Genomic DNA, 12344 nt, shown 5'->3' on the forward strand with positions numbered 1-12344 from the left:
CACACACACACACACACACACACACACACACACACACACACACACACGTAATCTATACTCCCGGACTCATTAACCACGTCATCATAGATGCTTTATGTTATTGTCTGAATGTCTTTCTTTACGTCTGTCTTCCATGTTCATGTCACTATATGTTTTTTGACACAATGCTTCACCAAAAAAGAAAATCCATAAACATGACAGGTTTATTTCCAACATTAATGTCTGTTCTGTAATGTTCTTGTGATACAGAAGAAAAATATATAAATAAGGGGGAGTTACCGAGTTATTGTATTGTCCTCATGAGGCGGATGTGAAATCTTGTTGTCTTAAGAAATTCACCGTGTGCGTCCTGAGACTGTGACCCTGTTGTCTCTCCGGGACAGCGCATCAGCAATTTTCGAGGACTCCGACTGCGGGAGCCTTCGAACAAAGCAGGCTCGCTGCCGAGGGGGGAACGGAGCCGAGCTGGACTCCGGTCAGCCTGACACCCTGCCAGACCACCGGCTCCGAGACCTCAATGAGAGGCAGGTGGGAGGTCTGGGCATTGGCTTTCCAATTAAAAAGCAGGCATTTGCAACAACAGCCCATTCACTGCCTGCAATTTTCTTTTTCCCCTGAACTAGGACTGCAACCGATGATCATTTTCCATTACAGTCAGTCTGATGGTTACTTCATCGTTTTGCCTATAAAATGTCCAAAAACATTTGATATATATTAACGTGAAACCGAGATTAAGTCGGCAATCCTTCACATTTGAGAAGACAAAAAGAATGTTTGTTGCATTTTTTGCTTGCAAGGTGTGAGGTGTTAGGTCAGTAGAGTGGAGCAGAGGTTATCAGTTGTGCTGCGTTGCACTACTGTGAGGCAGGAAGCTAAGGAGCGTGCAGGCAGATACTTTGGGTCACATCCAACAGGACGTATCTGGGATGGGTCGAGACGTGTATGAGATGTGCTGCCCCTATATTATATACAACACTGTCTTCCTGCGCATGTCCCTGCCTCATGTTTCCTCCCGCATGTCGTCCCTCCCTGTACTCGGCTGGCTGGCTGTCTCATTAAGAAAACAAGGCACACGCCGCAAATCGCCACAATTACGCGAGGAAGTACACGTGCATGAACACACGGATGCCTGACACACCGGGCTGTCAATAAGGATGGATGGGTGTTTGTTTTTTGCTATTGTTAGCGTATCATCCAGTGACCCACTTTCTAATGGATAAACCATATAACTGTAGATGAGACAAAAACAAGCACATAAAAAAAATTCCAAACATCCTGGCAACATCGTGCCAAGAATCAAATCCAGGGGAAAGATGATTATACTGTAGAAACAACGGCTATAGATCTAAATATTGTGTGTGTGTGTGTGTGTGTGTGTGTGTGTGTGTGTGTGTGTGTGGACGTCAAAACCCACCCTCCTCTTCAGGCGGTCCCTCTCCCTCAGTGTCAGCGTGTCGGCCTTGGCAATGACCGGGACTATGTTGACTTTGCTGTGGATGGCCTTCATAAACTCCACATCCAGAGGCTTTAGGCTGACAAAGAAAGAGATCATGAAATAGAAAAAGAACAATGAGGACGCAGTCAAAAAACATTGAGAAATAAAATGTTTTTTGAGGGGGTGGGACAACAGAGAAATAGGAACAGGCTTCTTTAAGGTAATCTTCAATGTGCTTGGTTACCCGTGTCCAAATGGAGATATGAAGTAGAAGCAGCAGTGCACCCTGTTGTCCACGATGTGCCTTCGGTTCAGGCCGCTCTCGTCGTGGAGGTATCGCTCAAACTGATTGTCGATGTACTGGATGATAGTCTTGAAGCTGACATCGGAGACAAACAGAGAGGCAGAGAGACGGACGGAGACCCTTAAAATCACGCCAAATAACCGTTAAATTACAGCTGCACTTTGTATAGTTGCAGAAAAGTTGACATCTTGTTATATCGGTAATAAGTGATCCGTTTCCTATCACCAGAAAAAAAACAGGATATATGCTACTTTCAAACCTTGTGTTCATTACCGGCTGGTGTGATAAAGACAAAGTTTAACTGATGAATGCATTAAATCATCTTCTGGGCAGAAAGCACAGCATGACACTTTTTGCCTTTATTAGACAGATGACAGCATAGAGGCAGAATGGAAATGGAGGGAGAGGGAGAGAGCATGCAACAAAGTTGAACCTGTGATGTTGCGGTATTACAGCATGCATTGTAACCATGCATTCAGTAGTTCTTTAAATTCGTTAAAACCCTGCAATTGCACCCAACTTAACTGATATATGTACAGTTAAAGCGTCTATAATAAGCAGAAGCTTGCTTTATTAACTTTTAAACATTATTTATCTTATTATTGAGAAGGTGACAAGAGACATATTCTGCAGAGAGAAAGCAAAGAGCGGGTTGTTTCTGTCATTTCATCTCGTTCGCAGTTGTGTCCTTTTTGTTAGCCTTCGTCGGGAGAGTAAACGTACAGCTATGTCGGAACAATCAACAAGAAATAGAGGATAGCACACAGGCGCGCACACACACACGGCTGAAGGAAATCTAGACATAGGGAATGCAGAGGGAGGAAGTAGGGAGTTTTTGGGATGAAACTTGAGAAAGGGAGTCATTGAGGACAGGAGGGGAAGGATGAGAGAGCACGCCGGTACAGGAAGCACGTCCCAGGAAGCACGTCCCAAGCCGCCGCCTCCTCCTCCTCCTCCTCCTCCTCCTCCTCACACACACCAGTCCTGGCTGTTGATGGCGTCGCCGTATCCGGGGGTGTCGACCACGGTGAGGCGAAGCTTCACCCCTCGCTCCTCGATCTCCACAGTCGACGCCTCGATCTGCACCGTCCTCTCAATCTTCTCTGCGGAAGCGGAAGCACGGGAACAATTAACCGTTGGCCTCGGGAACCCGAGTGGAACTTTATCATTTCTTTAAAAATCCTGCCCGAGCTAAGTGCTGACACGCAGCATCTGCCGCAACCGCAGGCTTCAAAGAAGGTGGATATGAAATCATGGGTTTTGTCATCTAAAAGAGCTACCCTTTTCTTTTCTCCCTTATCTGCACAGACCAGGGAGGGCCTGGATAATTGTTTTCAAGCCAGAACAAGTCCTAACCTAAGTCAAGTCATAAGAAGGGGCAGGGTCATATTTTGAGACTCAGGCATTCCCAACATTCCTCTTGAAATAATGCGCTGCTGGAGACATTGCGCCAGACATTTCTCTATTATTATTACAGTGTGCACATTTGTGTATGTGTATGCATGTGTGTGTGTGTGTGTGTACCTGCTGCACCGGGGATGTAGCGTTCAGGGTAGAGATCAGTGAGAAACAGGCTGTTTATCAGCGTCGATTTGCCCAGACCAGACTCTCCTGAAAAAACAATGAGAGAGAACGGAGATTAAAAGCTCTATTCTCTAAAGACATTATGTAGTCTACTTTTAAAAGAAAAGCGCGATCACTCGCCTGCAACCATGAGGGTGAATTCAAACCCTTTTTTCACGGACTTTCGGTGCACTTGGTTCGGGAGGTTGGCGAACCCGACATAACCCGCTGCATCTGGGAACTGCAGAGCACAATAAAACACATACAAATTGTTCAAAATGAAGGTCAGAAGCTGCAAATGAATGAGGAAGTATTGAAATAGTCACAAAAACATGTAATGATAGTAGATACAGTTTCATGTGATTTCCTACGTTTTACAATTTTCCATAACTTTATTAGGGAAGAGAAGGTGCTAGTGAGTGTGTACGAGTGAGGTTGATGATGATGCCCGATCACTGAGACGTTTCAACAGGCAATAAAGCCTGGCCACTGAACACTTACACTTGTATACAGGATATCCCCTCTGGATGCCTGTGCGAGTGTGTGTGCATGAGATTAGGAGCAGCATGAGTGTTAATCACTGCTGCCTTATTAGAATCCCCTCCTGAATACTCTGTGCGGCTGTGGTGTGTGGTGGACATTTGGGCCCGTTACTCACCTTCCCTTTCTCTCCAGACTGAGACATCGCTGCTGCTTACTGGATGTCTGATGACGGAAAAAAAGAAGAGATAAAGCGGTGAATGAAATGAGATGAATCATCATAAAAAAACAGCTTCGTGTAGCTTCCTCCCTGCAAACAGCAAAAAAAACACTTCTTCCAGGCATCTTGATTAAAATATTTCTCCAGAACCGTAAAAATAAAAAATACGTTGCTTAAACTCACACTGTAATGTAATTCACAAGTTTTTGTATTCTTTAAGTGATGTATTATCTATCCAAAGGAAACCATAAGCGTCTATGAAGTCAAGTCATGGAGAATGACATTTAATAATAGTGCTGATTCTTTTGTGCAACCAGACAATGTTGCTTTTGTTCACTTTGATCACATTTTCTTTTGATTTCCAAATGTAATTACTCGCCGCGGCTCAAACTCTCTCCTGGTAAAATGTGTTAGAGACACAAATATTTCTGCAATTAAGCTGCTTTGCTGTAAGTAAATCTGTTTAGGTTTGACATAAGGAATCCACTGAGCCCGATATGTTGCATTGCAACATTGCAACATAACTTTCTTAGCTGCCATAGCTGCTTACTCATTGCTCCCACAGGGGCTTTGCTCTGAATCGGTTGTTGATGCTCTCTTTGTAAAGCTAAAGTCAAATCTTTGCCAGAAATGCTAGAAATGGGTCTTTATCTAAATGAAATCATACAAAAGAAAGAAAAAAAAATCACCATATTGCTATCAAGCTGTTCTGCATGAAGGCTATACTATAAATTTGTGTCGTTGTATGGCCCACCCTAAACCTGACCTAACAAGACGTCCACATGGCCACGACAGAGCGATTAGACATCAGGACCCGTAGTTTCAGTTTCAGTAATCTCCATGACATGTGGCTAATTATTTTAAACAGGAATCACAAAAGAGGACTCCACCTCAGGACATGTATGTTGTAAACTGTAACTGCACATGGAGTCGGCTTCACGACGGTCATTATTCGGGCTGTCGTGACGACCACCCTGTTCTTTAACACTATCACGCTGAAGGAGCAGAGATTGAGTGCCCCTTGGCAACAAAGGGTGTTCCCACACTACCATTTAACTGTCCTCTATGCCCCCCCCCCCCCCACACACACACACACACACACACACACACACTCGATGACCCCGAGCAGACGACAGAGCAACAAGCCCGCTTGATAAATTAGCTACATAATGATGGAGCAGGAAGAACAGGCTCTGTTTTATCACCGACACACTGGCCCTTGACAGGTGGAGTGTGATAAGCATTAGAACGAGGCAAGCCGCCGTGTGCTGCCAAACGGAGATGCACTCTGGTTATGTAATGGTAGTTGGGGGGGGGGGGGGGGGGGGGGGGGCATGGGAATCTGGATTGACCTTCTCCTATTTGGCATGAGACAAACGCACAGTTGCGGACACTTTGGAAAGAATTTCTCACCGTTATATCCATTAGATGGTAGTTGTTTTTTTGTTGTTTTTTTGGGGGGGGGGCTCTGTGTGTGTCTAACGTGAAAGTAGGCAGAGAGCTCTCATACTGACAGCGTGGTTTCACCGAGCCCGCAGGGAGAACAATGGCTGTTTATCCCTCTGGTTCCTGAAGCCTTTCCTATATAGGGCAGCTCAGCTGTGGGGAGGAGGGAGAACACGTACCTCACCCCTGACCACATTCGGGTCCCGACCGCATAGCAGGACAGCAAGGGGGAGACACTGATAATATAGGGAGGAGGGGTGCCAGGTTGGAGGGCCACAGGGTCAAAAGGTTAACCCAGTTAAACCCAGTGTAAATATAAGCACTGACATTAAGAATGAATGGATTTCCTGGTCTTCTATGATAGTAAAATTAATATCTTTCGGGCTTGGGACAGTTGAATTTGTCAACCTTGGCTCTGGGAAAGTGGGATGGACATTTTTCACAATTTTCTGATATTTCATGGACCAAATGATTCATTGTTCAGCCTGATTGTTTCCCAATGTTAACCGTCCTACACCATCGTTTTGACCTGAAGGCAGAGCTGCATAGAAATGTTGGGGAATAACCAAAGTTATCAAAATTCATCCTGTGAAGAACGTGAATGTGTGTCCCAAATGTCCCGACACTTCATACAAAAGCTGTCAAAAAGAATTTTCTTAAAACCATAAAATGTTGATCTGGTGGTGCTACTCAGATGATCTCCAAAGTCATCGGGATGCATCCTCTGGGGAATATGAATCTGTTCGTAAAATATGTGCCAATCAATCTAACAGGTGTTGAGAAATTCTATTGGATGAGTGAAAACTGAGCTGCTGGTGATGAGAGAGGAAAAGTCATCAAAAAAAATTAATTGGGGTTCATCCTCTGGGGATCATCGTGGATTTATGCACGATGGTCTCGTGGCAAAAATAAATAAATAAATAAGTGATGGACTGCCTAAACAACCCAATTCCTATACCCACAACACTACCGTGGCTCAAACATTAGGTTCAGTCCTAAAAACACGACAAAGATGATAATAAATGTGCTTTCATTGTTAATGAACGTCTCATTTAATGTAGCGGCCCACACCCACACACACACACACACACCCCAAGTGTTATTCCTCGACAGGCTCTGTGGGAACCAGCGTTTATCCCGGCAGCAGATTAATTAAAGCGCTCCAATATCGCAGTTGTAATATCACAAAGACAACACTACAGGACAGACAAGGCAGGAGGTACACTTCAATAAGACTCTCTTAATAACGGCCATTTAATCGGCCGGGCTGCTGAGCTGCTTGCTTACACACACACACACACACACACACACACACACAGACACACACACACGGGGAGATTAAACAGTTTGGGCCAAACAGGGAAAAACAATGCCACCTTAGTAAAGCCAAAGTGCTTGGCATGTAATGCATTTACAGTTGATTTATTGGCTGGAGGGAAGCCATGAAGGGGGCAGCAGCAACAAGGCTGGTAGAACTATTCACCTTCCTGACGGGCAGAGCCGAGGGCCCGTTAACCCGCCTCCCCGTGGTTTGAAGTCTTTCTGCTCTCGTTGGAAACATTGAAACAATAATTCCACACCGTGGAGATTTTGTGAACTCTGTGGCACGACCACAAAAAACGGTAATTTACTGGCAACTGATCACGGCAACAAGGGACCCGAGAGGTAGCGAGCATAATGAGGTGAGGTTTGGGGGGGGGGGGGGGGGGCTTGACTGTAATCAAGTATCCCCTTGGGGACCAAAGGTAGTAGTGGTGAGAGACAGTAATAAAAACTATGATTCTGTTTTTTAAGCCATGGTTTTAGAAACACTATATAATATGAGCCAGGGGGAGACGGGCGGGGGCGGGGGCGTACAATACACGGAATGAAAAAGCCTTTCAAGCATAAGGAAACCAGCAGGACAGGTTATAATACACACACACACTTGAAAGTACAGGATGGGCCATTTATGATGATGGGGACAGGGGAGGAAATTACTCAAAACAAGTGGGAGTCGTACGGCATCAAAATGTTATCATAACACTGCTACTCACACAGCTGCTGTACAGTACCATGAAGTTTAAGGTGGGGGGGGCATCGATGATTAATAGTGAAACTAACACTGTGGTGCGGTTAAAGGTTAGTCTCCATGCTCGTTCCTGGTGATAGAATCTGTATGTTTTGTTAACGGGCATTTGGATGTGAGAATATAGCAAATTGATTAATGAAATAAATAAATTTCACAATATATATTGTTATGAGAGGTTACTCAACTAGGAGAACAAGTGTTAGTTGCAGCCCTGAATTGAGGTAATCATAGCCTCGTTATGCCTATTTAGTGAGGGCAGACATATTTCTTTGACCGACAGGTTTAAGTAAATTAAATGTCAAACCGGACAATGTTATCAGAATAAATCTATACTCATAGGGATGAAAGTTATTCCTTCACCCGGTGTTTCTTGTGAACAAAGGTATCCTGCTGCGTGACTCACACAATAGTCCAGGTCCACTCTGGTCTGTCAACTTTTTTGTTTTTTCTATTCACACCACAATGCAAAACGGGAGGAAACGTCCTCTCGTAGTTAATAGTGTCAGACAGATGTCTTCCCAGCTCAGTGTTTGTGAGACAAGATCGCAGGAAGGTGAAAGGGTCAGAGAGCGGTTGAAGGTGCTGCATCAGACGCCCGAGACGTCTTTCGGGGCTCAGAGATGCTGTCCTCCTGACAGAGAACGGAGCGCGGTCTAGCCGGGTATAAAGCTAAATTGTTTCTGAAGTAAAGTGCAGCTGCCAGCCCGAGATTACAGCTCACACACAGCTCTGTGCCCGCGTTGTTCACCACTCAGCAAGAAAAGGAAGTGAAATATGCATGTTTTCACTGAGCCAAAAGCACAAGCAAAAGATGGATGATAACTCTTCAATGGTGGCCCTCAGCCACGTCTCAAGACGGACACATAATGACAATATGTAATTGTTTCCCCGCTGTTATTGTGTAAGTTGTCCAAACACAAAATTTATTTTGCGCAAAACATGCCCTTACAATCAAAAGGTCAAGGATTAATCGGATGTTAGAGAGCGATTTCAGGGTTCAGGAATGTTACACAAAGCGGGTTTTACAGGAAATGTGTGGAAGTCAATGCTTTGATTTAAAGATTTTTTTGTTGTAATGGGGCTGATTTAGGAATATGTACAGGCCCACTGAAGTGTGGGGAGTTTCCCTGCAGTTAGATCAAGTATGGACTGGAACAATGGGACAATAAATGAGCTCAAAAGGCATTGAGTGTTTTTTTTAAATAAAAGGTATTGGACATTCATCTTTGCAGTGAAAATCTGAAGAGGAGGGAATATTTACTTTTGTGTCAAATAAGTGCGGAGATTATAAATCGATGCTCGAGTCAGTGGATAGGGGAGATTGAAGGCCTTTGTAACAGTTGGATGTCCACCACACCCAGTCTGACAGACACTCACTGAGTCTCATTTCTACGTGCGCAGATAAATACCGTATTTACTTAAACTGGGATTTCCTCTTTTAAAAGTATTTTGATAAACCGACTTTGAGTGTAATACGGGTCTGAAACTTTGTCAACGTTAACATGTCAAACTGTCGCAAGCAACAGTTGTTACCGCGGCTGGTGTCGTGTTGCCAGCAAAGCTTCAACGGACTCTCCGGTGTGTCTTCTTCTTCTTCCCTTCCGTCTTATTCAAACACGTTGTTTAAAAAAAAGAACACGAACATAAAACAACAAACCACGGAGCAGTTCCTTACCTGAGAGTAACTTTGAATAAGTGTTAATCAACTGGAGCGTTTGCCTCTTGCCGCTGTCCCAGCCCAGGAAGGGAAACCCGGAAACCGTTCCCGTGAGTCGGCTCCGCCCTCATCCCCGAAGGCTTGTCATTAGGGTTTCTTGTTGCTCCGCCACTGGCGCCATTACGGTTCAACGGCCAGGACGGCTGTCCCAGCTAAACATCATTCTGTTTAGGATCCAACATGGCGGTCCAAGTGTGACAGTTTCTATAACTATTCGCCCCAGTAGAAGGCATTTTCCCCCTGTCGACCCATGACTTCGTGGGAATGTTTGACGTTGAACTATTTGATATAAATTGTACATTTAAAACCGGCAAGCTATATCTGGCTTTGTTACGAAATATATTTTACTAGATTACACTTTCTATATGACCACGAAGTGTACATACAATATTTAAATGCTCTGGATATCCTATGTTATATCCAGTGGTGGAAATCAAGTCGCCTATTGTTAAATATATTACACATTTTGTACTATTTTAGGTCCTGGTATTTCCATTCCCATGTTAATTCATTTTATTCTACTTCACTAATTTCCGAGGAGTAGCCCACTTTATGTATTTGACAATCACACATTACTTTACAGATCAAATGTTTGCATACGAAACAAAACCAATGATGAGCTTTTAAAAACATAACTAGTTTTTAAACGGACAGGCCTACACAGCTAGCTACCCAATAGCAAATCAAGCATTTAAAATCAATTTAAATGAAATGATTGATACCAAAGTACTTGAATAACAATTTGAATGCAATTACTTTTAGCAAAGTATTTTCACATTGTGATAGTGCCACTTATACCTCTTGTAATTACATAAAGCATATCCTGGTTTAAATATGCACTAGTGGATTGTATTCTGAAATGTATATAGGTTGTGCAAAAACACCACCAAAGGCTCGTTATGGGATATTTCCGGTTTAAATTTGAACAAAGTATAATTAACAATGAAGTTCCTGACAAGTCATTATATTTCAAATTATTTTATACTTTGAGTTAAACCCACCAACATATATATATATATATATATATATTAAAAACATAATACAAAAACACATATTCAATAACATGGTATAAACACATAATACATACATAATAATCACAAAATCATTTTTATGAATTCATATATAAAGAAGCAAGAAAAACTTGATTTCAAGAATCAAATAAAGAACATTTTATATAATCCAAACGTTTTAGTGAATTTAATGTGTGACGGCAAATTGTTCCGGTGAAGGGAAGCCTTGATACTTGTTACATGTTTCTGTCGGACAGGGAAACAGAAGAGGATCTGGCTCTCTTGGTAAACACACTGAGATAAAGCTGTTAAGGCTGCTTCAATTTAAAGTGAATAGCCTGCATTTAAAATAAATATGACATGTTCTTTTCTTTCTTCCTTTTTGTGTCATTTTAAGACAGACAATTAAGAGCCTCTTACACAATTGGGTGTGAAATGACCATTTTAAGCTGCGTGTACACCGCAGACATGTGGCATTAGCCTCCATGTCTGAAAAATCAATAACAAGTGGCGTGATTCACCCAACCACTGCATTTTAGCTGCTCCACAGCCTTAAACCCCCTCTCACCCCACCGTGCGCCTTCGAACCCTCTCCTGCTCCCCCTATTCATTGTAAATAACTGTTCAAACGCACAATGCGCCCTGGACCGCTTTATTCAGCCTCACAACTTCCCTGCGTTTTCATTGGTCCCCCGAAGATGCGGCGACAGCTGATTGGATGGAAAGTTTATCCTCTAGTCCGTACACCCCCCCACCCACCCACCCACCCACCCCGCAGATATTCGTGATCCGGTGCTTCTGTGATTCCAGTTGTTTTCACATCGCCTCAACCAACAAAGAGACCCGGAGCTGCTGTCTCTTACATCTCCAATGTGGTGATTGATGCGCAACTAACGACCGACGCTCCTTCACGTCGAGGCGAGAACTAAAGAGCAGAAATATACCTTTGCACTCCAGAAGATACATTTGGGAGAGAGTTTTAAAAGTTCCACACGGACTTGACTGAACGCAAAGAGCGAAAATGGTGTCGGCCGGACTGGAGATCCTGGGACTATCGCTGTGCGTATTCGGCTCGCTCCTGGTGATGGTGTCGTGCGGGCTGCCCATGTGGAGGGTGACGGCGTTCATCGAGGCCAACATCGTGGTGGCTCAGACGATCTGGGACGGCTTGTGGATGTCGTGCGTTGTGCAGAGCACGGGCCAGATGCAGTGCAAGGTGCACGACTCCGTCCTCGCGCTCAGCCACGACCTACAGGCGGCCAGAGCGCTCACCATCATCTCCTCGGTGATGGGCGTGCTGGGGCTCATGGTGGTGATCGCGGGAGCGCAGTGCACCAACTGCATCCAAGCCGAGTACGTCAAAGCCCGGGTAGTGAACGCTGGAGGGGTCATCTACATCGTCAGCGCTCTGTTTGTGCTGGTGCCCCTCTGCTGGATGGCCAACAACATCATATCTGACTTCTACAACCCGCAGGTGCCCGGGTCCAAGAAGAGGGAGATCGGCGCCGCGCTCTACATCGGCTGGGCGGCCACGGCGCTGCTGCTGATCGGGGGATCGATGCTGTGCTGCTCCTGTCCATCCAGCGGGAACTCTGGATACTCGGTAAAATACGCACCGACCAAGAGAGCCACGCCGAACGGGGACTATGACAAGAGGAATTATGTGTAGTTTATGTGTGGCTCGCGGACGGCGGTGCGCAAAAGTGACCTGCAGCTATTGGAAAAACTTAATAGTTGCACCTGCAGTTGTTGTTTTTGTTTTAGAAATCTGAACTTTGAAAATCAATGGATGCACATATGCTGTTTTTTATACACTGGCCATTCAAAACGCTCGGACCACACATTCACAAATCCTTTTTGTATCTACAAGAGATTTTTTTAATAGTCTATCGACTACAAGACGTATGCTCTCAACAAAAAGGAGGATCTTTGTTAGGTACCTGCTTTCGTATCTTAGACATTATTAGTGTTTTGACTTGTTTACCGCTGTAACTGCAAAGTTTTTCTTATCTAGAGGAGCTCTTGCCATCGAATATATACATTCTTCTTCTTTTTTTTGCCTTGATGTGCATTGTCAGCACAAACTTGTACAGTAACC

The 12344-nt window shown here is 44.2% G+C and overlaps 2 protein-coding genes across 2 annotated transcripts; one reads left to right on the forward strand and one right to left on the reverse strand.

Annotated features, from left to right (window-relative positions):
• Positions 1-9: 9 nt before the first annotated feature.
• On the reverse strand, positions 10-9279 carry LOC116377435 (septin-2-like). Its single transcript, XM_031839076.1, has 7 exons — positions 9195-9279; positions 3961-4007; positions 3444-3543; positions 3264-3350; positions 2719-2842; positions 1680-1814; positions 10-1532 (listed from the first exon to the last, which is right to left on the reverse strand). Exons 2-7 carry the CDS (start codon positions 3985-3987, stop codon positions 1346-1348), a joined length of 660 nt encoding a protein of 219 aa, XP_031694936.1. The 5' UTR covers positions 3988-4007; positions 9195-9279; the 3' UTR covers positions 10-1345.
• A 1746-nt stretch (positions 9280-11025) lies between these two features.
• Positions 11026-12332, forward strand: LOC116377434 (claudin-4-like). Its single transcript, XM_031839075.1, has one exon. It carries the CDS (start codon positions 11268-11270, stop codon positions 11913-11915), a length of 648 nt encoding a protein of 215 aa, XP_031694935.1. The 5' UTR covers positions 11026-11267; the 3' UTR covers positions 11916-12332.
• Positions 12333-12344: the final 12 nt, after the last annotated feature.

The sequence above is a fragment of the Anarrhichthys ocellatus genome, unplaced genomic scaffold (genome assembly GCF_004355925.1).
Source record: "Anarrhichthys ocellatus isolate YVR2014 unplaced genomic scaffold, GSC_Weel_1.0 scaffold1245, whole genome shotgun sequence".
Classification (NCBI taxonomy): Eukaryota; Metazoa; Chordata; class Actinopteri; order Perciformes; family Anarhichadidae; genus Anarrhichthys; species Anarrhichthys ocellatus.

Excerpts from the sequence above, each read along its gene's own strand:
- LOC116377434 (XM_031839075.1), top strand. The coding sequence starts at position 11,268 with ATGGTGTCGGCCGGACTGGAGATCCTGGGACTATCGCTGTGCGTATTC.
- LOC116377435 (XM_031839076.1), bottom strand. The coding sequence starts at position 3,987 with ATGTCTCAGTCTGGAGAGAAAGGGAAG. Across the intron at positions 2,843-3,263 it reads CTACATCCCCGGTGCAGCAG|AGAAGATTGAGAGGACGGTG; the intron begins GTACACACACAC and ends CCGCTTCCGCAG. Across the intron at positions 1,533-1,679 it reads ATATCTCCATTTGGACACGG|CCTAAAGCCTCTGGATGTGG; the intron begins GTAACCAAGCAC and ends TTTCTTTGTCAG.